The 27675-nt window shown below is 43.4% G+C and overlaps 2 protein-coding genes and 1 pseudogene across 4 annotated transcripts in view; 2 read left to right on the forward strand and 1 right to left on the reverse strand.

The window, feature by feature from the left end:
- PRIM1 (DNA primase subunit 1) overlaps window positions 1–12123 on the forward strand; it is a 39563-nt gene extending 27440 nt beyond the window's left edge. The window contains exons 14-16 of the transcript XR_005795493.1: window positions 1817–2007; window positions 11842–11927; window positions 12103–12123. The gene's annotated coding sequence lies outside the window, so the exon portion shown is untranslated. The remainder of the gene's footprint in view (window positions 1–1816; window positions 2008–11841; window positions 11928–12102) is intronic.
- NACA (nascent polypeptide associated complex subunit alpha) lies at window positions 1904–14281 on the forward strand. 3 transcript variants are annotated; one of them, XM_040491677.1, is made up of 10 exons: window positions 1904–2007; window positions 2872–2943; window positions 5676–8459; window positions 8550–10649; window positions 11842–11927; window positions 12103–12180; window positions 12470–12616; window positions 13051–13179; window positions 13828–13950; window positions 14152–14281. In XM_040491677.1, exons 2-10 carry the CDS (start codon window positions 2874–2876, stop codon window positions 14164–14166), a joined length of 5532 nt encoding a protein of 1843 aa, XP_040347611.1. In that variant the 5' UTR covers window positions 1904–2007; window positions 2872–2873; the 3' UTR covers window positions 14167–14281. The 3 variants fall into 3 exon arrangements, with proteins under 3 accessions (XP_040347611.1, XP_040347610.1, XP_040347612.1); XM_040491676.1 differs by having other exon boundaries at window positions 5676–10649; XM_040491678.1 differs by lacking the exons at window positions 5676–8459; window positions 8550–10649.
- Window positions 14282–25286: 11005 nt separating this feature from the next.
- Window positions 25287–26677, reverse strand: LOC121040907 (cytohesin-2-like; annotated as a pseudogene).
- Window positions 26678–27675: the final 998 nt, after the last annotated feature.

A 27675-nucleotide genomic window follows, 5' to 3' on the forward strand; every position in this document is an offset into this window, starting at 1 on the left:
GTCAGCACAGAGCCTGACGTGGGGCTCGAAGTCATAGATCGCGAGATCATGACCTGAGCCGAAGTCAGACACTTAACCAACTGAGCCACCCAGCTGCCCCTAACTAACTGGAATTTAAATGAAAACTTAAAAAAAAATTTTTTTTTAATAATAAAGTCCTTTTTTTTTTCAAAATAAATAAATAAATGTTTGGTTCATTAAAGATAGCAGAAACATGCTCAAAGACTATTGACTTCTCTATTCTCTGATTTTGCCAACTCATCCATATATAAGAATTGCAGAAACAAAGGGCACAGAACTGGTTTCCATCTCCATACTTGCCCAATTCATAAAGAAACCCAAAGAAAAAAAATACATCTTTCCTTAGCTAGTCATTAACAACAGAGAGAAAAGTCAGTGAGCTGGATGGGAAAGAGGGGAGTGGTCAAAATAGCTTTACTTATCATCTAAGGAAATGATTGGCTATTACCCTTTCTTCTGAAGGTAAATGGACTGTTCTAACAAATCTTCCAGGTCACATATTTAGAAAAAGTAACAGCACTTTTTAAGTAATGTACATATCTTCCTAATAATTCTATGAAGTAGCTACTATTTTCCCCATTTTATAGGTGAAGAAACTGAGGCACAAGCAGACTAATTAAATCACCCAAGGTTACTACAAGGTGTCCAAGCTGTGATTCAGACAGAATATGGCTACAGAGTCCACGTTCTTTATATAAGTAATCTCTACACCCAACATGGGGCTTGAACTCATGAACCTGAGAATAAGAGTCCCATGCTCTTCCAACTGATCTATCCAGGCACCCCTACGGAGTTCATGTTCTTAATCACTCCACAATATTGCTTCCCCTATCTGAAAAGAATCTCAGAATTTCTCAATTCTGGTAAACCCCACTATCTCATTTAATCCTAATTTATTAATGCTCACTTCACAAGTAGTTTTCAGAGCATAATGTCACTGCTTCCCTTAAAAGACAGCCACAATTGTCTTAAAGCCATTAGCTCAAATAGTGTTAGCTGTTTTAAAGTAATATATTTGTAGGGCTGAGAGAGATGGTATGAAGGGTCAGGGCCCATGGCCTTTTCGTGATCAAAACGCTGAATTACATTCTCTTCAGGAGTCATTTTGTTTTCATTTTTTTAATGTTTATTTTTGAAAAAGGGCCCCCCCCCCCGACATAATCCAAAGCAGACTCCAGGCTCTAAGCTGTGAGCTCTGAGGGGAGGGGCTTGAACTCAGGAACAGTGCGATCATGACATGAGCTGAAACCCACTGAGCCACCCAGGTGCCCCATCGACTTTCCAGAAATCTTACCATATAAAGCATGAGTTCTTAACGTGGGGTCTTGGGACTACTAGAATGGATGAGTTTCAGGATATCTATTTGCCCAAAATACAGGAAAAAGAATCGCCTATGTGCCTACGTTTTTTGAGGAGGGTAATTATATATAATAGTTTCAACATGTCAAAATTGTGTATTCCAAAAATAAAATAGGGTTAACCTACGTCACTGCTACCTTACAATGATGTGAATACAATCCGTGGCATTCAGTATTATTTAGTATCTCCTATGTCCCCTCATTAGTTGAAAAGGGGAAATTAAAAAGTCACTGCAATACCGCTGTGGCTAAGTTAGTGACCAGAGGGCAGAGGGTGCCTGTTTCATGACAATTTCCCTTTGGGTATCAAAATGCCTCGACTTAGGGGATGGGAAGAGGTCGGCTATCTAAGGACTGCCCAGCTATCTAAGGACTGCACAGAGCTGAAGTTCCTGCCAGACCAGGGCGTTCTGTTCTGAATTCTTACCCTTATTTAGACCTCGTCACCACCCCCGTCAGGGAACAACCGGAGGGGTCACTCGTTAAAGGAAGTGACTGGCGGCCGCTCCTGACCCGGAATCGGATCCTGGTCCCGCCCCCTCCACCAGGCTTCCTTCTGCAACAGGCGTGGGTCACGCTCTCGCTCGCTCTCTTTCTGCCGCCATCTTGGTTCCGCGTTCCCCGCACAGTAAGTCCTGTCTTCGTCGCTACTCTGTATCCGCAGCCATCCGCCTTTTTGCGGACTGAGCCACCCTGGGGACTGAGAGCTAAGGGGAGTTGGAGGCTTTGTGGGACCACCGGGTTCCTCCTCGCCTGTGGGAAGTGTGGCCTTGGGGCCTCCGGACAAAATGGGGTCTGTGGTTGATATCCTAGCAAAAGCAGGGCAGAAGGGCCGCGGGCCGGGCATGGAGGCCAGTGCTGGGGAGATGAGAGCCGTTGCGGTGTTGGGGGCCGAAGCCGAGTGCGTCTGCTGTTAGGAAAGGTTTCATAAGAACCCGGAGGAGGTTAAGGGGGTCACAGCCTTGGAAACCCCCCGCCCCCCCGACACACACACAGGCCGTTCTTAATTGTGACAAGCGAGTGTTGGGACTTAAGGCGCTTTCTTTCCCCTTCCTGGTTCCCGAAAGTCGACAAACGGGAGTCCTGGAGGTCCCAGCCCAGGCAGAGTGAGTGTAGGAGGGGAGGTTGTGCAGCGTAGCGTCTGAAGTCTCCCGTGGTCGGGAGCCAGACCAGGATGCTCTCCCTCGGGTCGAGAACGCAGTGATGATTGTTGCCCTTGTGGGCTTCGGCGTGTGGAGTAAAAGGAACCCGTGGGTACTAGAAGTCCGTTCTCTGCGGAGTAAAGAGAGGTAGAAGATGATTTGCTTGATCAGAGATCGGAGGGTCACGTCTTATTTCTTACCTATTCCCAGCAGCTTTGGGGAGGGTTGTCCCGACACCTTCATGATTTTTTGCTTAACAGCCCTTCGCAGAGTTTTTAAGAATATTTGACTCTGGGTTGGGCAGCAGAACGGATCCCAGTCAATTCAGGCCTCCTTTTTATTCCCTTCAGAAATGCCTGGCGAAGCCACAGAAACCGTCCCTGCTACAGAGCAGGAGTTGCCACAGCCCCAGGCTGAGACAGGTAGGTTCCCCTAGCCCCTTGCTGTTCATTCAAACTGTAAGAATGACCCTAAGACCATTTGGTGGGTAAAATGACAAAGGGAATACACTTCTGTTTTTCAGAATTAAGTCATTAAAATGGGCTGTAGCTTTACCAGGGAGGAGAGTCGCTGATACTAACTGCTGTCCTGGAGGGACTTCATTAGGGAATGGAATGTAAACAGTATATATAAGTATTAAAATCTCCCTGGCCCACTTTGTGGGTTATGGTAACTGCCTCAAAGGGCATTCTGTGGAACCCTCACCTCACATAGAACTGAGCTTGGAAGGGGCTCGGTGATTCTTACCTATTGGAACTGGATGACACACTTGCAGGCCAAGGAGACCTGAGCTTTTGTGAAGTTCTAGCCAGCAAGTTGCACCAAGGTTTTAGGTGGCAGAGCTTGGCATTGTGCCTTCATCACATGTCTGGATGAGATGTGTCCTACTGGTAAATGTGTCCTACTGGGCCCCAGGGCACTCATATGTGGGTTAACTTATTTTATGAGTTGGTGTTGAGATTTCTGGTGTGCTGAAATAATGCCTGCATCAGTAGCTTGCCAGAACCCAATATTGAAATAAACGTTTCTTTGACTACTTCTTCATCTTTGAAATTAATGGATGTAAAGGCAAGTTTTGAATAGTGGTTAAAATGTATCTCTAGAAAATTTAAGGGATAGTGAAAAAATATTTAATGATATTCTTGCTGCGTCAGTTGTGCTGAAATAAAGGGAATCTTCGGGCTGCAACTTACATTCTCGCTGTCTTTTATTGTAATTTTTTTTTTTTTTTTAACTTCACCTGTCACTTAAGGGCAGTTTCTTTCTCTTTCTGGAATTAAAATAGAGTTGTTTATAGTTAAAAGCATTGAGGTTCTCTTCCCCCACCTGTCTGATTTTAGCAGCTGAAGGGATTAATACAGCTGCTAGAAAAGAAAAAGGAGGGGGCCTCTGAGCTAGTGAACAAGCTGTATGAAATCCTTGAAGTACAAGGAATTTAATGGAGGGAGAAAATAAAGGACTGGTCTCAAACAATCCTGTAATTCAATGCTAACCAAAACCTTATTCAACAATTTGATTTTACAAATGTAGAGACTAAAATTTAGATGAATTTCGAATAATCTGTTTCAAGCCTCAAAACTAATGCCATTTGCTTCTGAAGCAATCCTTAATGCTGGTAAGCTTATTTCTGAATGGTTTGAGCTTGTACAGTTGATATATTATTATATCAGTGATATAATAATTCCTGAGAGTGCCGGTGATAAAACACTCTGAATTTTTTTCTGTAACTATAATTAAGTGATTACTATAATGAAAAAACTAGCCCAAAGAATTGGTTATAGTGTCTAAAGCAGGTAACTTGGGCCTTACCCCATCTTGAAATCCAGTCAGAGGAAAACATTCTAAGTTTCAAATTCTGAGTAATGTGTTAGGAAGCATTTACACTGTAATCATAAGACTTTGAATTACCAACTCTCCAGGAAAAACTGGTTGAGCCGCCTGTCTTTTCTGTAGTTGGATACTGGTTGAATAAATTGTGAGTTTGGATGCTGTGGGTTGTTTTGTTTTCATTTTTTAATTTCCTTCTAGGTATTGAGCATTTGTTGGTCTAATCCTATGCTCCAAATAGTAAGCATGGTAGTTTTTCATCATTCAGAAAATCTTTTGCTGAGCTTTACTCTAGTAAAGCTAGAACATTGGTCTATTTTGGCAGAATGACATACTTATCCAAATTAAGGGGTAGAAAACCAGTGTATTCCCCACTCCAGTTCCCTTCTTCCAAAATAGAACCACAGTCTGGTTTAACAAGTTGGTCTACAGTTTCATAATACAATCCCTACCCTTGTGACTAAGCTCTCTCCCTGGCAGTCTGGTTCATCTTAGATTGATGTCTGAAGGGCTAACATTACCTAGGAAGGTCTGTAGAAACTATGAAGTACAACCCATTTGTGGTTGGTTTTTTGTTTGTTTTGGGTGAGTGGGTAAACGGAGGCATAGAGAGGCAGAGTGACTTAGTTCTTAATACTTCATATTGAATTGTGTGCCAGATACCACTTTCCTAAAACTTTATTCTAAGAGTCAGATTTTTTTCTTACCTTAGTGGAAGCCTGAGCATATAAAGACTTGGTTTTTTTTTTTCTCATTTAGCTCCGACTCCTGGTCGTTATCACCACTCACTGCCTTCCTTGTTCTGATTCTCAGTGTCTGTTTCACTGAAACAGACTGATCCTTGGGGGACGGAGTAGAACAGCTATTCTTCTAGTGGTATTCTATGGCCTATAAGAAAAACTTAGGGTTTGTTTGAGGAAGGAAGGGAGGAGGGCACATCTGGGAAAGGATGGAAAGCATGCTATTCCCAACCCCACTCCTAGGCCTGTGCTCCCCGTTTAGAGACTAATAGGCTGCTTAGACTGTTCTTTTCACCTTAAAATTGTTTTTTGTAGGTTTTGTTGGTTTGGTTTGGTTTGGTTTGGTTTTGGTAGGACATGGGAGATGGGGAGAGGGATGTGTTCTTACTGGACCACTGAAATATGTTTGGGGAAGGTTGCTGTTGCCTGTCACCTTTGTCTAATCCTGTGTGGTGACTTTCATTCTCAGATTAAAAAATTCTGTGTTTCCTGTGAGGCATGTTGTACCAAGTTGGGCTGCATAACTCACCTTTGTTTTTTTCCTTCCCTCTCCTTCTTTATTCCCCTTTTTTGCTTTTCTCCTCCAGCTATGCTTCCTGTGTCTTCAGCCTTGAATGTCACTGCTGCCTTAGGGCAGCCTGAATCTACCCTTCCCCCTTCTTGTTCCCTGGCTCCCCAACAATGCCCTCTGGCAACCCCTAACCAGCCTTCCCCATTTCTTTCTCCCTCTAGTGTTGCTTCAACCCCTTTTGAAGCTCCTTTTCCCCAGTCATCCTCTGGGACAGCCCTGCCTTTGGGAGTTGTCCCTTCCCCCACTGACACCCCAGCTTTCCTGCCAAACCTACTAGGGCCTCCCATCTCCCCAGCTGCCTTAGCTCTGGCCTCTCCCATGATAACTCCAACTCTGAAAGGCGCCCATTCTTCTTCAGCTCCCTTGGCTCTGGTGGCCTTGGCTCCCCACTCAGTTCAGAAGAACTCTGCTCATCCACTTAACCCTCTTAGTTCACCTCCTTCGATTGCTGTGACTAAGTCAGGGTCAGTGACCTCCCTGTCATCTCCCATTGCTTCCTCAGAACCAAAGACCTCTCCTATTCAAGACCCCTTACAAGTAGACCCTCGAAAAATTACCCCCGTCCCTCCAAGTGTAGTCAGTGCTGTTCCTGCCCATGTTGGAACTCCCTTGGCCTCTGTTCAGTCTGGAGTAGCCTCATGTCCTCAGATGCCACCCACCACTCCCCTAGCCATCACCCCCCCTCAGTTCAGAGACATCCCTGTTTCCTCAGCTCTGACTTCTCAACAAAACCAGGAAAGCCTCAGCCTAAAGGGACCCCATAGTTCACCTGCTGCCTTATCTGTTTCAACCCAGTCTATTTCTGTGTCTCCCAACATCTCTCCAGTTTTTCTCCCTTCTCTAGGCTCTCACCCTGTACCTTTACATCAGAGTTCTCTTGGTTCTCCTATTCAGCCCTTAGGTCAAACAGGCCATAATGTTCTGTCAGATGCTATACAGGATGCCACTTCTGCAGATCATTCTTCCACAGGGACCTCTTACCCTTCTCAGAGATCTGTAATTCCTCCCCCTCCTTCCAAAAATGAGGTGACTTCTGCTGCTGTGGCTGCTTTTCCAGCAGGGACTCGAGATTCCCCTTTGACTCTTTCTGTTGACAAAGATCCCTCTGCTGTCACTGGCATAGCCTCCTACAACCCCTCTGGTTCATTAAATGTAGCTACCTCTTCTCCATTATCTCCTACAGCCTCTCTCATTCTCAAAGGTTCTCCTGATGCCACTCATCATCAGCCTTTGGTGGCCCAAATTCCTGCTTCTCCAGAGAGTCCAAGCTTGAAAGAAGCTCCTGTTTGTTCTGTTGGAACCACCCCATTTGTTATGGCTAACCCCTCTACAGTTTCTGCAGCACCTACTACCTTTGAGATAGCTACTTGTGTCTCTCCTCCAGTTTCATCAGGTCCCATAAGTAGTAAGGACTCCACTTCCCATACTGCCCTTGTTATGACTCCTGTGGCTCCCAAAGAGCTTCCTGCTCCTCAAGTAACAACCCCTCTGGGAATACCAGTCTCTCCTCCTCTGCCAGCCCCTGAGAACCCCAAAAGTCTCCCTGCATCAGTATTGGTAAAGTTACCAACACAGAAAGATCTCCAGACTTCACCTGTCTCTGTTGCTGGAGCCCCTGTTTCACCAGTCCAGGCAGGACTCCCTATCAAGAAAGACCCTACTCTAATACCATTGGCCCTGGCAGCCCCTAAAAATCCCCCCTCTTCCCAAAGTACATCATCATCATTGGAGATCCCTCTTTCCCCTGAAACCACCTTAGCAAAGAAAAGCCTTGTAGAGCCTCTCCCTCTAGTTATGCCAGTCAACACTACTCCCTCTCCTCTGGGTGTTAACTCTCCAACCTCTGTAATCAAGACAGATCCTTATACAAGCCCAGACCCCACGAGTCTGCTTCCCAGAAGTTCTCTCCCTACCCCAACCATGGCTACATTTTCTGCTGCCACTGCTGGGGTGGCTCCTACCACTATAGCCAGCCCTTTCCTAGGAGCTGTCTCTTTGGCTCATAAAAGCCACCCAGATAAGGGGGTTAGTTCCACTCTTACTATTTTACCTTTGGTTCCACCAGCCTCCGAAAGTTGCCCTGTGGCTCCAACTGTGACTTTACCCCCCCAGAATGTTTCTGCTTTTCCAGCTGCCATGGCACTGGCCCCCGAAATTCCCAAGTCTGAGCCCTTTCCCTCTCTTCCTCCTCAAGGTGCAAAGAAAGTTCATGGTATTTCTCATACCTCGGCATTGGAACCTGTGGCTTCCTCTCCTGAAGGGCACCCAACCAAGGACTCTGGTTCTTCTGTTAATACATCTTCTCAAGGAACTTCCCTAGCTGACTCCACATCTCGTTTAGGGACTAGTGTGTCTCCCCAAACTAAAAGACGTCCAACCAAGAAGGGTTCAACTACTTCTACCTTAACTCTTTCTAAAAGTGTACCTGCTATCCCTGATACTCCTCCTGGAAATCACTCATCCCCTATTTCTCCAGTTGAAGCTTCCTTTCTTCCAGAGGCCAATCTTTCTTTTCAAGTCCCTAAAGGGTCACTGGCCAAGAAGCATTCCCCTACCCCATCCCCCAAAGAGGCCCCAGATACCCCATCTCCCAAAGAGGCCTCCACTCCCCCAGCTGTGGCTCCTCCCTCCCCCAAAAAGTCCCAAGCAGCTCCATCCCCCAAGAGAGCCCCAGCTACTCCATCTCCCAAAGGAACCTCCACTGCCCCAGCTGTGGCTCCCCCCGCCCCCAAAGGGGGCCCAACAACTCTATCCCCTAAAGAGACATCCACTCCAGCAGTGAATCCTTCCTGCCCCAAAGGGGCTCCCACCCTCCAGGCCATAGCTCCTCCCTCCCCCAAAGGGGGCCCAGCAACCCCATCCCCTAAAGAGCCTTCCACTCCTCCATCTATGACTCCTTCCTCCCCCAAAGAGTCCCCAGCTACCCAACTTCCCAGAGGGGCCCCTACCCCAGAAGCTGTGGCTCCTGCCTCTCCCAAAGAGTCCCAAGCAACTCCAGCCCCCAAAAGAGCCCCAGCTGTGGCTCCTCCAGCTCCCAAAAAGTCCCAAGCAACTCCAGCCCCCAAAAGAACCCCAGCTACTCCATCTCCCAAAGGGGCCTCCACTGCCCCAGCTGTGGCTCCCGCCTCCCCCAAAGGGGGCCCAGCAATTCCATCCCCTAAAGAAACCTCCACTCCCCCAGCTATGACTCCTTCCTCCCCCAGGGAGTCCCCAGCTACCCAACCTCCCAACGGAGCTCCCACTACCCCAACTGTGGCTCCTGCCTCTCCCAAAGAGTCTCAAGCAACTCCAGCCCCCAAAGGGGGCCCAGCAACCCCATCCTCTAAAGAGACCTCCACTCCACCAGCTAGGACTCCTCCCTCCCCCAAAGGGGGCCCAGCAACCCAATCCTCTAAAGAGACCACCACTCCACCAGCTAGGACTCCTCCCTCCCCCAAAGGGGGCCCAGTAACCCCATCCTCTAAAGAGACCTCCACTCCACCAGCTAGAACTCCTTCCTCCCCCAAAGCTGCCCAACCTCCCAGAGAGGCCCTCACCCCTCAAGCTGTGGCTCCTGCCTCTTCCAAAGAGTCCCAAGCAACTCCAGCCCCCAAAAGAGCCCCAGCTTCCCCACTTCCTAAAGGGACCCCCTTTGTCTCAGCTGTGGCTCCTCCCTCCCCCAAAAAGTCCCAAGCAACTCCAGCCCCCAAAAAAGCCCCAGCAACTTCGTCTCCCAAAGGGTCCCCTAATGCCCCAGCTGTAGCTCTTCCCTCCCCCAAAGAGTCCTCAGCTACCCAACCTCCCAAAGGAGCCCCCACTCCCCCAACTGTGGCTCCTCCCTCCCCGAAAGGAGGACCAGCAATTGTATCCCCTAAAGAGACCCCCACTTCCCCAATAATGACTCCTCCCTCCCCCAAAGGGGCCTCAGCTGCCTCATCTCTCAAAGGGACCCTTACTCCCTCAGCTGTGACTCCTTCCTCCCACAAAGAGTCTCCAGAAACTCCAGCCCCCAAGGGGGCCCCAACAACCCCACCTCCCAAGCGGGCCTCCACTCCCCCAGCTCTGACTCCTTCCTCCCTCAAAGAGTCTCTAGCTACCCCATCCTCCAGAGGGACCTCAGCAACTCCATCTCCCAAAAGAGCCCCAGGGACTCCATCCTCCAAAGGAACCTCAGCAGCTTCATCCCCCAAAAGAGCACCAGCTACCCCATCCTCTACAGGTGCCCCCACTCCCTCATCTGAGATTTCTCCCTCACCCAAAGAGGCCCCTATATTTCCAGTTTCAGTTACTTGTCCCTTGGGGTCCACTGCCCCTCAGGCATCTAAAGGCCTACCAATAATGAAAGATCCCACAGCTCTCAAACCAGTACTTGTTGCCCCAGCTCCAGAAAGTGCACCAGTTGTCACAGTTCCCTCTGAGAAAGATCCACTGGCCAAGAAGAGTTCTGCTACTCCACCTCCTGTGTGCCCCGATCCCTCAGCCAAGAATGGTACTAAAGGACCCCTTTCTACAATGGCTCCAGCCCCTCTACTGACAGCCTCTGTTCAGAAAGCCTCTTCTCCAAAGACTCCCAAAACCCTTCCTGTTTCTCCGATAAAAGGCAAAGATTCTTTTCATTCCCCAAAGAGCCCCTTGGCTCTTGCTCCTGAGTCTGTGACATCTACCCCTCTAGCAACAGCTTCCTCTGAGAAGGTCCTTCCTAATGCTGGATCAGCATCTGTCTCTCCAGCACCCACCCCACCAGTCTCTCTGCCTCTCCCTCCCTCCCCAGTTCCCCCTCTGCTTCCTAAACAGCAATTTCTGCCGTCCTCACCTGGGCTGGTGCTGGAATCACCCTGTAAGCCCTCAGCCCCTGCTGATGAGGATGAGCTGCCGCCTCTGATTCCCCCGGAACCAATCTCGGGGGGAGTGCCTTTCCAGTCGGTCCTCGTCAACATGCCCACCCCTAAACCTGCTGGGATCCCTGCCCCAACCCCCTCTGCCAAGCAGCCTGTTCTGAAGAACAACAAGGGTATTTGCCTTGGTTTGCTGTGTGCATGGTGTGTCGCCCACACCCCTCCTGGGGCTACCCACCGATACTAACCCTAGGATGCGCCGCTTTCTCCAGTATATCTGCTTGTGTTTGGACATAGAACATAGAATTATACCATTTTAAATGTAAAAGCTCTAGGTATATGAAACAATCTTGGTTTTCATCACCTCAGATAGTGTGTTTTGTATTATCTTGTGTAATGTGGTCCAGGCTAACCCTGGATCTGCCATTGTTCTTACCTGAATGATCTGACATTGAAAACCAAGACCTATTAGACTCTTTAATTTGCTCTAATCTCTGCCACATGACTAACTTTGTCCCTGGGCCTGGGATTTGCTAAAATGCTGGGAAATATGGAACTATTTGAGTTTCTTTTCACTTCTTAGATTTAGTAATGACCAGTGCCCAAGGGACTCCCTTTCCAAGACCTTTTCCTAGCCTGAGAATGGTGCAGGTGTATGCTTTTTTTCCTCTCAGTAGTCTTTATTGATGCTTGGCCTTTTGATTGAGGTAAACTTAAAATGTGTGAATTATATTTGGAAGATGGGAGAGAGAGGTCACAGGACAGAATCTAACAGAGGTGAATGTTAGAACTACAGGTGGACAATCATTGAGAATCTTCAAGCTAAGTTCATTATACCAAATTGCTAGAGTAAGTGGTTTGAAAATAAGGCTAAATGTGTGTACACAACTGTTTCTGGCCTTCCCCAACCCAATATAAAGGATAAGGGGAAAATGTCCTCTCTGGCCTGCCTCCACAATGTGAACTTACTGCCTTTTCACCTAAATATAACTGGAGATACCTTGTCTGGCAGAACCTCTTTGGGATGGTTGAGCAATTGGGTAGAATTTGGAGTTAGGTAGATCATTGGTATTTGCCGGTGCCAGTGAGTGAACACCTTGAGAGAAAGGAAGCAGTTACAGTTTATAAAATGCTTGGCCTGTAACTAGTAATTACCTCATTTCTGGGGCCGGGTCTTTAATGGATGTGTACACACTAGTTTGTGACTAAGTTGAAGGCTGTCAAGCTGGCTTCACACAAGTCAGTTGGTTTACACTTAACTTTGTGAGGTCTAGCATAAGCCAGTGACCTCTAGTCCAGGCAGGCTATGGTGAGGTGCCTCCTCCTCATAATGTACTTTAAAATAGTAAAAGTTATTTGTCATCTCAGGGTCTGGAACAGAATCGGACAGTGATGAATCAGTACCAGAGCTTGAGGAACAGGATTCCACACAGGCAACCACCCAACAAGCCCAGGTCGGTATTCTCTTATTCGCTGGTCAAAATACTTGTGCCAAGGAAGCATTGGAGAACGAGAATTGATCAGAGGAGCTGACTTAAGTATTTGGAGAAGTGTAGCTTCATAAAGGGAAAACCTCTTAGGGAGGTTTATTTACATTCCAGTTTACTCATAGCTGTTTTATCTTCTTAGCTGGCAGCAGCAGCTGAAATCGATGAAGAACCAGTCAGTAAAGCAAAACAGAGCCGGAGTGAAAAGAAGGCACGGAAGGTGAGATTTTAAGTCATAAACCAAGAATTAAAGCTTCTGATGAAGCAGCTTTAGAGAGGGGAAACTGTAGTGTTAGTATCATATTTATATATTTATTTTTTTGTTAGTATCATATTTAAAGTGACAGAAATTACTATGGTAGAAAACCCAGGAGCCCGGGAAGCCAATTCTGTATTATATAAACTTAGCCTAGGAAAAGGCTTTGTTGTGGTTGTAGTTACTACTGTGTTCTTTACTTCCTGAAGCTGCTTCTAAAGAAATTAAAAACCTGATGTTTTCTATTGCTTAGGCTATGTCCAAACTAGGTCTTCGACAGGTTACAGGGGTTACAAGAGTCACTATCCGGAAATCTAAGAATATCCTCTTTGTCATCACAAAACCAGATGTCTACAAGAGCCCAGCTTCAGATACCTACATAGTTTTTGGGGAAGCCAAGGTAAAGAAAGTTTTCTTGGATGCACTATAGACCAGGGTTTCTCAGCCTCAGCACTAGTAATAGAGTTAGATAATTCTTTGGTGTGGAATTTGTGACTGTAATTTTGGGTCAGATAATTCTTTGTTGTAGAGGAACTTTCCTGTGTGTTACAGATGTTTAGTAGCATCATACCCAGGTGTAGTAAAAAAATCTCCAGACATTTGACAGATGTTCCTGGGTCAAAATCCCCTCCCAGGTGAGAACCACTGTTCTAGAGCTAAGCTACTACTCTTTCCACAGTGATGTATAATCTTAGTGAGGGCAAGCAATTTAAAGCTACCTAGTAAGTTAACCTGAAGTGGTTTTAGATTGAGAATTTGGAAAAGATATAAATGATTTATTTCATTTACTGCAGACTGATCTATTCACATAAGTCTTTATTTTCTGCCCTTTAGATCGAGGATTTATCTCAGCAGGCACAACTAGCAGCTGCTGAGAAATTCAAAGTTCAAGGTGAAGCTGTCTCAAACATTCAAGAAAACACACAGACTCCAACTGTACAAGAAGAGAGTGAAGAGGAAGAGGTACATAGGAAAATATTTTATACTTTTAATTCTCTCTGGTTTATATTGGTGGAAGGATTCTGTATTGCTTTAAGCTCTCGAACTGCATTGAGTTAAATAGTTTCTGAGTTATATTAAGAACTAGATTCGGTGTGGGGCTCCTGGGTGGCTCAGTCACTTAGCATCCGAATTTGGCTCAGGTTGTGATCTCGTGATTTGTGAGTTTGAGCCCTGCGTCAGGCTCTGCACTGATAGCTCAGAGCCTAGAGCCTGCTTCGGATTCTATGTCTCCCTCTCTCTGCCCCTCCCCTGTTTGTGCACTCTCCGTCTCTCTCAAAGAATAAATAAACGTTTAAAAAAAAAAAAAAAAACAGATTCGGCACACTTGGGTGGCTCAGTCAGTTAAGTGTCTGACTTTTGATTTTGGCTTAGGTCATTATCTCACGGTTCATGGGATGGAGCCCCATGTCAGGCTCTGTGCTGATAACCAATTCTCTCTTTCCCTCTCTTTCTGCCCCTCCATGTCTCATGTGTTCTCTCTGTCTCTCTCAAAATAAACATTAAAAAAAATAAAAAATAGATTCAAGAGACTCCTAACTCGCAAAGAATTGCTAGAGTTGTTCTTGCCTTTAGTTTATTGTTTTCTCTCTGTCTCTCTCTCTCTCTCAGGTTGATGAAACAGGTGTAGAGGTTAAGGACATAGAACTGGTCATGTCGCAAGCAAATGTATCCAGAGCAAAGGCAGTTCGAGCCCTGAAGAACAACAGTAATGATATTGTAAATGCTATTATGGTAAGTGTCCAAGCCTTTATCCTTTATTCCTTAACTCTCTCTTCCCTGACCAATTATGGATGACTTTATTTTCTGTGGCTTAATATCAGTCAGCCAGTTAAGAAGCTTCAGAACAAAATCTATTCTGTATTATCTCATATTTTAGTGGCCTGAATTCTTAATCTGCCTATAACTACTTCTAATGATTTTTTTCTTTTACAGGAATTAACAATGTAACCGTCTGAAAACGAGGACCCTTTTTTGGTGTTTCAAAAGAATAACTGCAGCTTGGTTTGAAATTTGTACTGTTTCTATCATTAATAAAGTTATGGCTTCTTGTTGGATGAACTCAGTAGGTGCTTAGTCTCTTCCCCCTCTCTTCCCCCCGCCCCCAAAAATGAAGGCTCTAGAAATGAAAACACATTAATTACTCTTAAGACTTCAACTTCAGTTGAAAACATTTAGTACAAGGTTGGAGAGGGTACATACATGATGGATGTGGATGAAAAGATTGCAGTTTGTAGAAAATGAAGAAGTAACTCACGAAGGGAGTTTTTGACTTCTATACAGAGCACAAACACTGCTCCTAAACAACACTACAGACATTTTAGTGTACAAAATAAATTATGATTAGGGTAGACATAATTATGCTAGGAAAATAAGTAAAAACTAGGCAAATTGATACATAATGATTAGCCAGTGTGTGATAAATATATATAACTCCAGGGGCACCTGGGTGGCTCAGTTGGTTAAGTGTCCAGTTCTTGATTTTGACTCGGGTCATGACCTCATCACAGTCGTGAGTTTGAGCCCATGTCAGATTCTGCAATGTGGAGCCTGCTTGGGATTCTGTCTCCCTGTCTCTGCCCTCTCCTGCACGCTCTCACTCGCTCTCTCGCTCTCAAAAATAAATATTAAAAAAAAAAAATTATATATATATATATATACACACACACACACACACACACATACACATAACTCCATATAAGTCCTATGAAGAGTAAAGTTTCTGAGTTTTGGTTGTTAGGAAATGGTTTGGGGGAAAAGCAGAGAACTAAAATTTGGAAATAGGAAGACTACAAGTAAATAGGCAAGAATCCTAAAACAAAGAAGTGTAATACACCTAGAAGGAATGTTAGAATGGGAATATATCAGATGAACTTGGAGGGCAGTAGAGGAGGCAGAGAAAGAGGATGACAAAATCTCAGGCAGGCTCTGCACTGTCAGTGCAGAGTCCAATGCAGGGCTTAAACTCCCAAACCATTAGATCATGACCTGAACCTAAGTCAGGAGTCGATGGTTAACTGACTAAGCCACCCAGATGCCCCTAGACGTTTCTGTTATTGAATTCAGTTTGTCTTAGTAATCTCTATACCCAATGTGGGGCTTAAACCCACAACCCTGAGATCAAGTGTAATATGCTCCTCTCAACTGAGCTAGCCAGGTATCCCTTGAATTTGGTCTCCTTGATTCCTATGAGAGTAGGTATTATTTTAACACGTGAGTGGAAGCTGAGGACCAAAGAGATGAAATGACTTCCCCAAGAACAGCTACGGAAGAGCAGGGCCTTTTCATTGTGGTAGGCTCCATTGATAGAAAGTGGTAGACTCCTGGAGAAGCACAAATTGCCATTGGGCTGAGAATGATGACTCGTTTCCATTTTACTGGGGTATAATCATTTGCTGAACAAAAGTCTCATAAAAATGATAGGTGCCTTGGCTGCCAAATCTGAGCCTAATTCTTTTTAATTTTTTTAATGTTTATTTTTGAGAGAGAGACCGCACAAGCAGGGGAGGGGCCGAGAGAGAGGGAGGGAGACAGAATCTGAAGCAGGCTCCAGGCTCTGAGCTTTCAGCACAGAACCCTATGAGGGCTCAAACTCACGAACCATGAGATCATGACCTGAGCTGAAGTCAGACACTTAACCGACTGAGCCATGCAGGGGCCCCATAAGCCCAGTAATTCTTTAGGGATGTTAACGACTACTAACCTTACCCTTCACTCCTGCAGAGTTAAACTGCCAATTATTTGTTACTTTTTTTTTTTTTTTTTTTTTTTTTTTTTTTTTGTATTTATTTTTGAGAGTGAGGGAGACAGAATCCCAAGCAGGCTGCATGCCGTCAGCACAGAGCCTGATGCTGGACTCAGAACTTAGAAATGAACCCGTGAGGTCATGACCTGAGCCCAAATTGAGTTGATGTTTAACCAATTGAGACACCCAGACACCCTCTTGGTTACTTTTTTGGGGAGGTATCTTGTTCAAGGCTATTACTGCTACCAATGCTATAGTTCTATTTCTTCCCACCTCAAGGACTCTTTTCTTCAGCCATTAATTCCCCAAAAGCATTTCTTTTCACCACACTTGAAATGTACAACTAACTTTCTCTGTCACAGAATGATCTCAAATAATTTTGGCTCTCAAATTAAGGAATGTATATAATTGGAGCAAAAACAAAAATTTTGAAGAATTACTCTCCTGGTTCTTAAAATGATTAAGTCTCTATTCAAATACTCAATAGACCATTTAACAATGATATTTTAAGTAGCCTCTGACTTCATCTTTTAAAAAACAAGAAGCACCTAGATGGCTCAGTCTGTTGAGCATCCAACTCTTGATTTAGGTGAGGTAATGATCCCGGGGTCTTAGAATTGAGCCCTACATACAAGCTCCATGCTCAGCGTGGAGTCTACATGAGATTCTCTGTCTGCCTCTACCCCCTCTCCCATGCTTTCCCTCTCTCTCTTTTTCTCTCTCCCTCTGTCTCAAATCAAACAAACAAAAAACCAGGCGCCAGGATTGCTCAGTTAAGCATGTGACTTAAGGTCATGATCTTAAGGTTTGTGAGTTTGGCCCCACATCAGGCTCTTTGCTGTCAGTGCAGAGCCTACTTTGGATCCTCTTTCTCCCTCACTCCCTGCCCCAGCCCCACTAGCTCTTGCTCACGCACACACTCTCTCCTCTCTCAAAAATAAACATTAAAAATTTTAAATTGAGGGGCGCCTGGGTGGCGCAGTCGGTTAAGCGTCCAACTTCAGCCAGATCTCGCGGTCCATGAGTTCGAGCCCCGCGTCAGGCTCTGGGCTGATGGCTCAGAGCCTGGAGCCTGTTTCCGATTCTGTGTCTCCCTGTCTCTCTGCTCCTCCCCCGTTCATGCTCTGTCTCTCTCTGTCCCAAAAATAAATAAACGTTGAAAAAAAAATTTTTTTTTAATTGAAAAAAAACCCTGATACTCCAAAACATGTATAGGATTGAAGAATCTGTGAAATTCACAGGTTATTTACTGAATGACCCTTCTGATTTCTTAAAAAAAAAAAAACAAAAAAGGCCAGTTTAGTTAGCTATGCTCTCACCATGTTTATCCATTAGATTTTCCTTTTATTTGGGAAATACTTCAAACATGCAGATAAAGGACTGTATGAACTTGTTACCCAGCTGTTTTGTTTTTTAGAAATTAAATCCTACAGATACATATGGAGACCCCTGTATACCCTTCCTCATTCCTATTTTCCCTCCCTCAGAGATCCAGCTATCATGAATTAGTGTTTTAGAACTAATTCCTATAAGTGAGTTGGTACTCTCAATCCATATTTATGTACCCAAAGAAGTTAGTGATCTGCAGGTTTTATTTTTTCTTCTGCAAGTTTTGAAACTTTAAACAAAATTGTACCTTACATATCTTGCAAATTTCTTTCTTTTTTTTAACGTTTATTTATTTTCGAGAGAGCACGAGGAAGAGAGGGAGACACAGAGTCTGAAGCAGGCTCCGGCTCCTAGCTGTCAGCACAGAGCGCGACGCGGGGCTTGAACTCACAAATTGAGAGATCATGACCTGAGTGAGCCAAAGTCGGTCGCTTAACCGACTGAGCCACCTGGGTGCCCCACATATCTTGCAAATTTCTTTTCACTTCAACTTTGTTTCCATGATTTCTCTGTGGTAATTGATGTAGTTCTATTCATTCCCTTTCTAGTCCACTGTAGTCTGGCTTTTATCTGTACCTTTACCTGAATGGCTCTCAAGTTCATCTAGTTCCTAATTCCAATGGACACTCTTCATGCATGGCTACATGTGTATTTTCCTCAAATTAGTCTCCTTGACATCTCAGTTTCTCTTAAATCTGTTTATCTTCAGTTTCAAGATACCCAAAATTTGTTACATTACCTATCTACCTTGTCAAAATATTGCTATATGTATTCCCAAAGAAACTTGGTTTTTGCAACAAGTGGTGGTGGGAAAATCAGATACCCACATGGAAAAGAAGGAAGTTGGATTCTTACACCATATACAAAAACTAACTACAAATGGATCAAAGACTGAAATGTTAAGACTTGAAACCATAAAACTAAGAAGAAAACATAGGAGGAAAGTCTTCATGCCATTGATTTGGCAACGATTTATAGGATACCAAAAGCACAAGCAACAATAAGGAAAAAAGGTAGGGGCACCTGGCTGGCTCAGTCAGTAGAGCATATGACTCCATCTCAGGGTCGTGAGTTCAAGCCCCATGTTGGGCATAGAGATTACTTTTAATTTTTTTTTTCAAAGTTTTTTATTTATTTTTGGGACAGAGAGAGACAGAGCATGAACGGGGGAGGGGCAGAGAGAGAGGGAGACACAGAATCGGAAACAGGCTCCAGGCTCCAAGCCATCAGCCCAGAGCCTGACTCAGGTCTCGAACTCATGGACCGCGAGATCGTGACCTGGCTGAAGTCGGACGCTTAACCGACTGTGCCACCCAGGCGCCCCGAGATTACTTTTAAAAAAACAAGTAAATTGGATTTCACCAAAATTTAAAATTTCTCTGCAACAAAGGACATAAATCAACAATAGAAAAGGCAAACCACAACATCATGAGAAGATATTTGTAAATGACCTATCTAATAAGGGGTTACTATCCAGAATATATAAAGAACTACAAGATTAAGAAAATGGGCAAAGGGCTTGAACAGATATTTTCCCAAAGATGGTACAAATGGGCGATAAGTGCATGAACAGATACTCAACATCACTAATCATTAGGGAAATGCAAGTCAAAACTACAGTGAGACAGCACCTCACACACACATTAGTGTTGACAAGGATGTGACAAAATCAACCCCTGTGCACTCTTAATGGGAAAGTAAAATGGTATAGCTGCTATGGAAGACAGTATGGTAGTTCTCAAAAGATTAAAGATAGAATTACCATTCCACTTCCGGGTATATACTCTATACTCCAATTGAAATCAGGGCCTTAGAGATATTTGTGTATCTATACAACATTCACAATAGCCAAAAGGTGGAAGCAACCTAAGTGACCCTCACAGATAAGCAAAATGCAGTATATACATACAATAGAACAGTATTCAGCCTTAAAAGGGAGGAAATTCTGGCACATGCTACAACATGCTACAACTTTGGAGGCGTTAACTCTGAAATGAGCCAGTCACAAAAAGGCAGACTTGTATGATTACATTTATATAAGGTAACTAGATTAGTCAAATCATAAAGACAGAAAATAGAAGTGTGTTTGCAAGGTGAGAGGAAGAATTATTTTGTTTGTTTACATTTTATTTTTGAGAGAGAGAAAGAGCACGAGCAGGGGAGGGGCAGAGAGAGAGGGAGACACAGAATCTGAAGCAGGCTCCAGGCTCTGAGCTTCAGCACAGAGCCCCATACAGGGCTCAAACTCACAAACCGTGAGATCATGACCTGAGCTGAAGTCAGATGCTCAACCAACTGAGTCACCCAGGCACCCCAAGAATTACTGTTTAATGGGTACAGAATTTCAGTTAGGGAAGATGAAAAAATCCTGGTGATGGGTGGTGAGGTTGTACAACAATGCAAATATACTTAATCCCACTGAACTATACACTTAAAAAAAGTGGTTATGATGGTAACCATTTATGTTTGTTTTTTTTTTAAGATCTTTTATTCTTAAGTAATCTCTACACCCAACATGGGGCTAGAACTCACAACCCTGAGATCAAGAGTCACGTACTCTACTGACTGAGCCAGCCATGTTATGTAAGTGTATTTTTTTAAATTATTTTAAGGAGGGGTGCCTTGCTGGCACAGTCAGTTAAGCTTCCAATTTTTGATTTCAGCAAAGATCATGAACTCACAGTTCATGAGAAGTTCACAGTTCATGAGATGATCAGGCTCTGCACTAACAGCACAGAACCTGCTTGAGATTCTCTCCCTCTCTCACTGTACCTCCCTCACTTGATCTGTCTCTCACACTCTCTGTCAAAATAAACATTTTTAAAAATTATTTTAAGGAAAGAAAAGAAACCTCAGTGTCAACCTAATCCTGTCACAGACTTCTTCATAGCCATTCCCTACTATATTTACTTTCTAAATATTTTCTGTTTATCCCCCCATTGCTTCATTCCTAATGCCACTGCCTTAACTGAGAACCACCTGAACAGGCTATTGCTATCATTTCCTAATAGTTCTTCTACCCTCGGCTAAGAATCCCTCTACACTTGCCTCCATACAGTGGGTAGATTTCTAAAATCCTCTTCCACTTGGAGTGCCTGGGTGGCTCAGTCGGTTGAGCGATCAACTTCGGCTCAGGTCATGATCTCATGGTTTGTGAGTCTGAGCCCTGCGTCGGGGTCCGCGCTGACAGCTCAGAGCCTGGAGCCTGCTTCAGATTCTATGTCTCCCTCCCTCTCTCAGCCCCTCCCCTACTCATGCTCTGTCTCTCTCTGCCTCAGAAATAAACATTAAAAAAAAAAAAATTAAATCCTCTTCCACTTAAAGCCCTGTTGAATAAAGCAGCAACTTTCAAACTTTAGTCATGAAATCCTTTGTTCAAAATAAGTCTCTTTTGGGGCACCTGGGTGGCTCAGTTGGTTAAGTGCCGACTTCAGCTCAGGTCATGATCTCACAGTTCGTGAGTTCAAGGCCCACTGTGCTGACAGCTCAGAGCCTGAAGCCTGCTTCAGATCCTGTGTGTCCCCCTCTCTCTCTGCCCCTACCATGCTCATGCTCTGTCTCTCTTGCTCTCTCTCAAAAATAAAAAATAAACATAAAATTTTTTTTAATGTCTCTTTTTTAAAAAGTTTATTTATTTACTTTGAGAGAAAGAAGGAGAGAGAGAGAGAATCCCAAGCAGACTCCACACTGTCAGTGCAGAGCCCAATGTGGGACTCAAACTCATAAACCATGAGATCATGACCTGAGCCAAATCCAGAGTCGGACACTTAACTTAATGAGCCATCTGTGCATCCCTGTTCAATATAAGTCTTAATTAAAATTCTAACAGACTCTGACTGAAGAATCTAGGTCTGGAGACTTGCCTACTCAGCCTTACGTATCCCTCTTATTATAGAATAGAGTTCAAAGGGGTGCCTCGGTGGCTCAGTCACTTAAGCAGTCAACTTTGATTTCAGTTCAGGTCATGATCTGGTTCATGAGTTCGAGCCCCACACTGAGCTCTGCACTGACTGTGTAGAGACTGCTTGGGATTCTCTCTCTCTCTCTCTCTCTCTCTCTCTCTCTCCCTCTCTCTGCCCCTATCCCATTCATGCTCTCTCTGTCTCTACAAGTAAATGAATAAACTTAAAAAAAAAGAGTAGAGTTTGAAAACAATGGGAATCAGTATTCATTCAATAAATTCCTCAATTTCTACTATTTGCTAAGCAGTGAGAATCCAACAGAATAAGATACAATATCTGCCCTTGTGGAAATTACAGGCTAATGGGAAAGGCAAATAGGACATTGTAAATTCCTTAGCTTAGTCTCCATATATGTCTCTACACAACTCTGAACCTATTCATTTAAGGAATATTTATTCAGCATTGGAATAGGCTGTAATTATTGTTTTATTATTGTTGGGGTAGTGAAAGAGACAAATAGCTTTTCACTCATTTTTTTCTCTCAAGGGGTAGGATATTTCAACATTTTTGTTGATTTCATTTTGGGATTTCATGGATAGGTGTGTTTTGAGAACTTTAGTTGAAATATAATGAATAATACTGTAATTATTGGTATGGTAATAAATCAAGTTGCCGTATCTGGTGTAGCTTATCATTAAGGAGGGGTTTAGACTCTTAATCTTTAACTTAAAAGATTAATGCTTTATAGGTTCTCAATGATATTACATATGGATAGAGACCATTTTTCAAAATATTTTAGTGAAACTAATTCAAGAACAATTGACAACAATGGTATAAAACTGAAAGGACACAGATTTCTGAGCATTGTCCATAGTATAGTCCTGGTCATGTAGATATCAGGGTTGTTTGATTTAATCATCCAAGAATGGCATCTGTTTTCAGACCTAGGGAAGGAATGGTTCATAAGTGTAAGACATCTTCAGATGAAATTAGTATTCAGAATGCTATTTCTTTTTTGTTTGTTTGTTTCAATTTTGAGAGAGTGCAAGCAGGGGAGGGCCACAGAAAGGGAAAGAGAGAATCTCATATAAATAAAACTTGAACATTACCAACCAACTTAACCTAATTTACATTTATAGAACACTCCACATAACTGCACCAGAGAATACACACTCTTTTTAGATACACACAGAACTTTTACCAAGATAGATCAATTCTGAACTATAATACAAGTCTTAGTAAATTCATAAAGATTCTAGTCATACAACTATGTCCTAGGGCCACAATGGAATTAAATTAGAAACCAATAGCAGAGGGGCACCTGGGTGGCTCAGTCAGTTAAGCATCTGACACTTGATTTCAGATCAGATCATGATCTCTTGGTTCCTGAGTTCAAGCCCTGTGTCAAGCTCTTCACTGACAGCATGGGCCTGCCTGGGATTCTCTGTCTCCTTCTCTCTCTACCCCTTCCCCACTCACTTGCTCTCTCAAAAGTAAATAAATAAACTTAAAAAAAAAAGAAAGAAACCAATAGCAGAAAGATATCTTAAAAATCCCCCAGTGTTTTATTTAGAAAATTGTTTTAATGTTTATTTTTGAGAGAGAGACAGAGTGCAAGCAGGGGAGAGGCAGAGAGAGAGGGAGATACAGAATCTGAAGCAGGCTCCAGGCTCTGAGCTGTCAGAGCCTGACACTGGACTCAAACCCATGAAATAAAACAATTCTAAATAACCCACAAGTCAAAGAAGAAATTGAAGGGAAATTTAAAAATATTTGAACTCAATGAAAATATCATAATTTATGGAATTCAGTAAAGCAGTACTTTTGGGAATATTTGTTCTAAACCTACTAATTACGCAGCATTTAAAAGAAACAAGCTATTGATTTATACAGCAACACAAATGAATCTCAATTACTAGCAGTGAAAGGAGCCAGTAAAAAAAAAAAAAAAAAAAAAGTATATCTTGTGGGGCACCTGGGTGGCTCAGTTGGTTAAGCGTCCAACTTCCACTCAGGTCATGATCTCACGGTTCGTGGGTTTGAGCCCCGAACTCTCTTTTTTGAGAGAGCATTGAGCTCTGTGCTGACAGCTCAGAGCCTGGAGCCTACTTTGATTCTGTGTGTTCCTCTCATTCTGTCAATCTCCTGCTCATGATCTGTTCACCTCTCAAAAAATAAATGTTATAAAAAATTTTTTTAATTAAAAAAAAAAGTATATCTTGTATCATTACAGTTCCAATTTTTATTTTTTTTTTAATTTTTTTAACGTTTATTTATTTTTGAGAGAGAGACAGAGCATGAACGGGGGAGGGTCAGAGAGAGGGAGACACAGAATCTGAAACAGGCTCCAGGCTCAGCTGTCAGCACAGAGCCCGACGCGGGGCTCGAACTCACGGACTGCAAGATCATGACCTGAGCCGAAGTCCGCCACTCAACCGACTGAGCCACCCAGGCGCCCCTACAGTTCCAATTTTTAAACATTCTGGAAAATGCAAACATATCTCTAGTGACAAAATGATCAGTGGTTATCTGTGCCAAAGTTTGGGGTGGGGAAAGAGGAGGGATTATACAGGTGCATTAAGGAAATTTTCTGGGGTGATTGATACATTTATTTTTATTTTGGTGATGGTGTATGGGTGTATAAATATGCAAAAACCTCAAATTGTCCACTTTAAATATGGGCCTTTTATTGTTAATCAATTATACCTCAATAAAGTATTTAAGAATTTTTTAATTTTTATTTTTATTTTTTGAGAGAGAGAGTGTTAGCAGGGGAGAGGAACAGAGGGAGAGAGAGAGACTCCCAAGTAGGCTCTGTGCAAAGCCCAAGGTGGGACTCAATCCCATGATGCTTAACCGACTGTGCCACTCAGGTGCCCCTGTTTTGTTGGGTTTTTTTAAACATTGCTCTCTTATGATGGAAAATTTTCCACTGGGCAATTAGTCACAGAAAGCAATAAACTTGGCCAAGCTTTTTTTTTTTTTTTATCCTAGTCATGTTAAAATAGTTCTTTATGTTCTATATATATATATGTAATTTTATGTACTTGGAAAAATATCATTATACAAGTCTTTGGTTGCTGCTTTCCAGTGCACACAGATTTCTTGAATAACAGCCTTGTAAAAATACTCTTAAACATTTTTCTGCATGTTTTATTATTCATAGAAATTCATGTTTTCTATTTCATAGAAATCTATTCAAAGCAACCAGTATAACTCTTTGTATTAGGTGCATAATAATTGTGGGAATGTCACGTAATTTATTCATCTATTACTACTGGTGACATTCACATTGTTTCCAGGTTTTTGCCATCATGAACAATGCTATGATAAACGTATTTATTTGGTTTCTGTAATCTTTCTTGTTAACTTCTAAGTATTTTATGTGTTTGGTACTATTGGGAGTAGAATCTATTCGGTTTGCCACATGCCTATTGCTAAAATAGAGAAAAGGTATTGATTTCTATATGGTTCCCTTTATGAAGGGTTGACTCTGAGAAAGGAGAAATGGGGAGTAAGGGGGCTGGGCATGATTATTTTTTCATAACATGTATTATGAATTAAGAGACTTTTAAAAACACGTGCATGTGTAATTTTTATAAAAATTAAATACAAAATAATAAATGGTAATGGGGCATCCCTATTAGTTTCTGATTTTATCTGAAATACTGTAGTGTTTTACCAGTTAGGATAATACTGGCTATTTGTTTAGATATATAGCCTTGACTATTTAAGTTGTTTCCTGGAATTCTTTCTTAAACTTATTGTTATTATTTATCATTTTATCATTTATATTATGATGTATAAATGCTGACTTATCAAAGGTTTTTCAGCACCTAATAACAATGTCACTATCCTAATATTTTCACAATAAATTATAGTGATTTATTTTCTCAATATTAAGCTACCCCTGCATTCCAAAAATAGTCTTTACTAAGTTGTAGAATATTATTCTTTTGTACATTGATGAATTCTCTTTGCTAATATGTTATTTAGAAGAACTCCCTCTCCGAGGAGGAATTCTTTCTCTCTCTTTTTAGTGGTTAAATAACGAATATGATTACCAACAGTGTTGATTACAAAGAAGAGAAAGGTGCTAGAGGTAGTGAATTTTTCTAAATGGGAAACCAGAATCTGGGCCCAGGAGTTCAGCTGCCAGGGAGGGGCAGCTGTGTAGTAAGTAATGGAGTTGGGGGCAAGGGGTCAGGGCTGCTCCTCCTTCTTCTCGACAAAATTAGCTTCTTCCTTGCCACCAGCATCTCACAGAAGGGGGTCTGTGCTCCCAGCTGCCTGGATGGACTTGATCCACTTGTCCTTTTCTGCCTGCACGGGGGCCAAGACCAGGTATACCCCCCTGCCACCTGCCTCCGTTTTACAGAATTCAATGAGCTACCCCATGTTGTTGGAGATGCAAAACTCAAAGCAGTTTGGTTTCTGAGGCTCGTATGCTTCTTGAATGTTCAGATTCTCCACAGGGATGATTCCTGCCAGCTCCTTGTCTGTCATATTCTCAAAATAGTAGAGGCAGTTGTGGTGACAAACCAGCACCAACTCTGCGTCTTCACCTGACTCCTCCCAGCTTAAGAAGCTGGCCCTTCTGGTCCAGGTTGAAGAAGGTATGGGTTAGACCATTCCCATCATCGTCAGGAATACTAAAGGGCTCATTTCAGATGCTGTCATAGAGGTTCCTGAGCAGCAACTCAGACAGGTCCCACTCTTGTCGATGCCTTGGTTCATGGCCCCAGAGTGCTTGAGGCCAGACTTCTAGACATTGGGATTGTGAAGACTGGTGTTCAGCATGATGAGGCGAAGAACGACACCTCACATGTATCTGTAGATTAAAAAACACTGGGATTGCACAGGCAGATTCACTGGGCGAAGGCTTCTATCATCTGGTCAATCATCTGGGCCTAGCCCAGGAGGCAGAAAGCTCCATAGAAATTGCCTGAGGGCCTGCACCAGATCAAGGTCTGGGAACTCATACAGAACCACAAAGGCATGGAGCAGTGGCAAGTTCAGCCCTTCTGTCTGCCAGAGGTAGACCCCATGACCATCTCATTCAGGCCCTTGCCCTTGTACAGGATACCGGCGTGTTCCGGAGAAGTTCCTTCTCCACCAAGAACTAGATCGCCTTCTGGAGTCCATGCTGAAGTTCCTCCTGACCACTGCTGTCTTTTGGTTCTGTTGCAAGGTTTTAGCTACCTTCTTTGGCCTCCAGACCCTCCACCTTTCCAGTGACTTCACTGAGCTTCTATGGGCGCTGGATCTCTACCAGCAGCTCGGGCCTCTGCCACTAGAAGTTCTCCAGCTGCATCCGCTCCTCCAGAGTTGGGTCTTGAGGGCTCAACGGCACCAGGTGCTGTCCTCCATAGTGACTAGGAACGTCTGTGGGCCTGGCCAGGATCCACTTAGGCCGGCAGGCTCGGGTGAGCCCACTCAAACTCCCAGGAGCCAACACCTCCTTCTGTGTGCCAGTCTTCCACACTGAAATCTCTTCCTTAGCCTCTCAACCGCCCTGACTATAGGGAGTTTTGCACCTATAAGTAAGATCAGTCACTAGTTTTCTCTTAAGAAAAAAACAAAAAAACAAAAACAAAAACAAAACAAACAAAAAACAAAAAAATGGGCACTTGGGTGGCTCAGTTGGTTAAGCATCCAACTTCAGCTCAGGTCATGATGTCACAGTTCATGAGTTTGAGCCCCGCATGGGACTCTGTGCTGACAGCTCAGAGCCTGGAGCCTGCTTCGGATTCTGTGTCTCCCTCTCTCTATGCCCCTCCCCTGCTCACGCTTTGTTTCTCTCTTTCTCAAAAATAAATAAACATCAAAAAAATTTTTTTTAATTAAAAAAAACAAAAAGGCTATTGCAGGCTACAGTGGAGAAGATGGAACAGCTGTGATGTAATAAAAAGAACATATCTTTATAAATCAGAAGATGACATTTAGCGTTAAATATTTACTAGCACGCCAAAACAAGATCATTTTCAAAATCTAAGCACTATGTTCTATGATTCTACCACACTTTGGCATGAAACTTCAAGATAAATGCAGTAATACAACAAAATTAGGATTTTATTACCCTTAGAGTAGCATCAGGCAACCACTGATCTTCCACTGCAATGGCAAGACAATGAATTTTTAGGTATTGAGCATCAGGTTCCATCTGTAAGGATAGAGGCTGTTAGTCTTTTTTTTTAATGATTGTCATCGTTGGGGTGCCTGGGTGGCTCAGTCGGTTAAGTGTCCGAATTCGGCTCAGGTCATGATCTCGCAGTCTGTGAGTTCGAGCCCCGCGTCGGGCTCTGTGCTGACAGCTCAGAGTCTGGAGCCTGCTTCGGATTCTGTGTCTCCCTCTCTCTCTGTCCCTAACCCATTTGCATTCTGTCTCTGTCTCTCTCAAAAATAAATAAACATTAAAAAAAA

Source organism: Herpailurus yagouaroundi, unplaced genomic scaffold (genome assembly GCF_014898765.1).
Source record: "Herpailurus yagouaroundi ecotype Mexico unplaced genomic scaffold, PumYag 182, whole genome shotgun sequence".
NCBI classification, from domain to species: Eukaryota; Metazoa; Chordata; class Mammalia; order Carnivora; family Felidae; genus Herpailurus; species Herpailurus yagouaroundi.

What these genes read in the sequence shown, in the direction of transcription:
- NACA (XM_040491676.1), top strand. Translation starts at nt 2,874, where the DNA reads ATGCCTGGCGAAGCCACAGAAACCGTCCCTGCTACAGAGCAGGAGTTG. An exon ending in ACAGCCCCAGGCTGAGACAG is followed by an intron (nt 2,944 to 5,675) that starts GTAGGTTCCCCT and finishes TTTCTCCTCCAG; the next exon opens with CTATGCTTCCTGTGTCTTCA. An exon ending in GTGAAAAGAAGGCACGGAAG is followed by an intron (nt 12,181 to 12,469) that starts GTGAGATTTTAA and finishes TCTATTGCTTAG; the next exon opens with GCTATGTCCAAACTAGGTCT.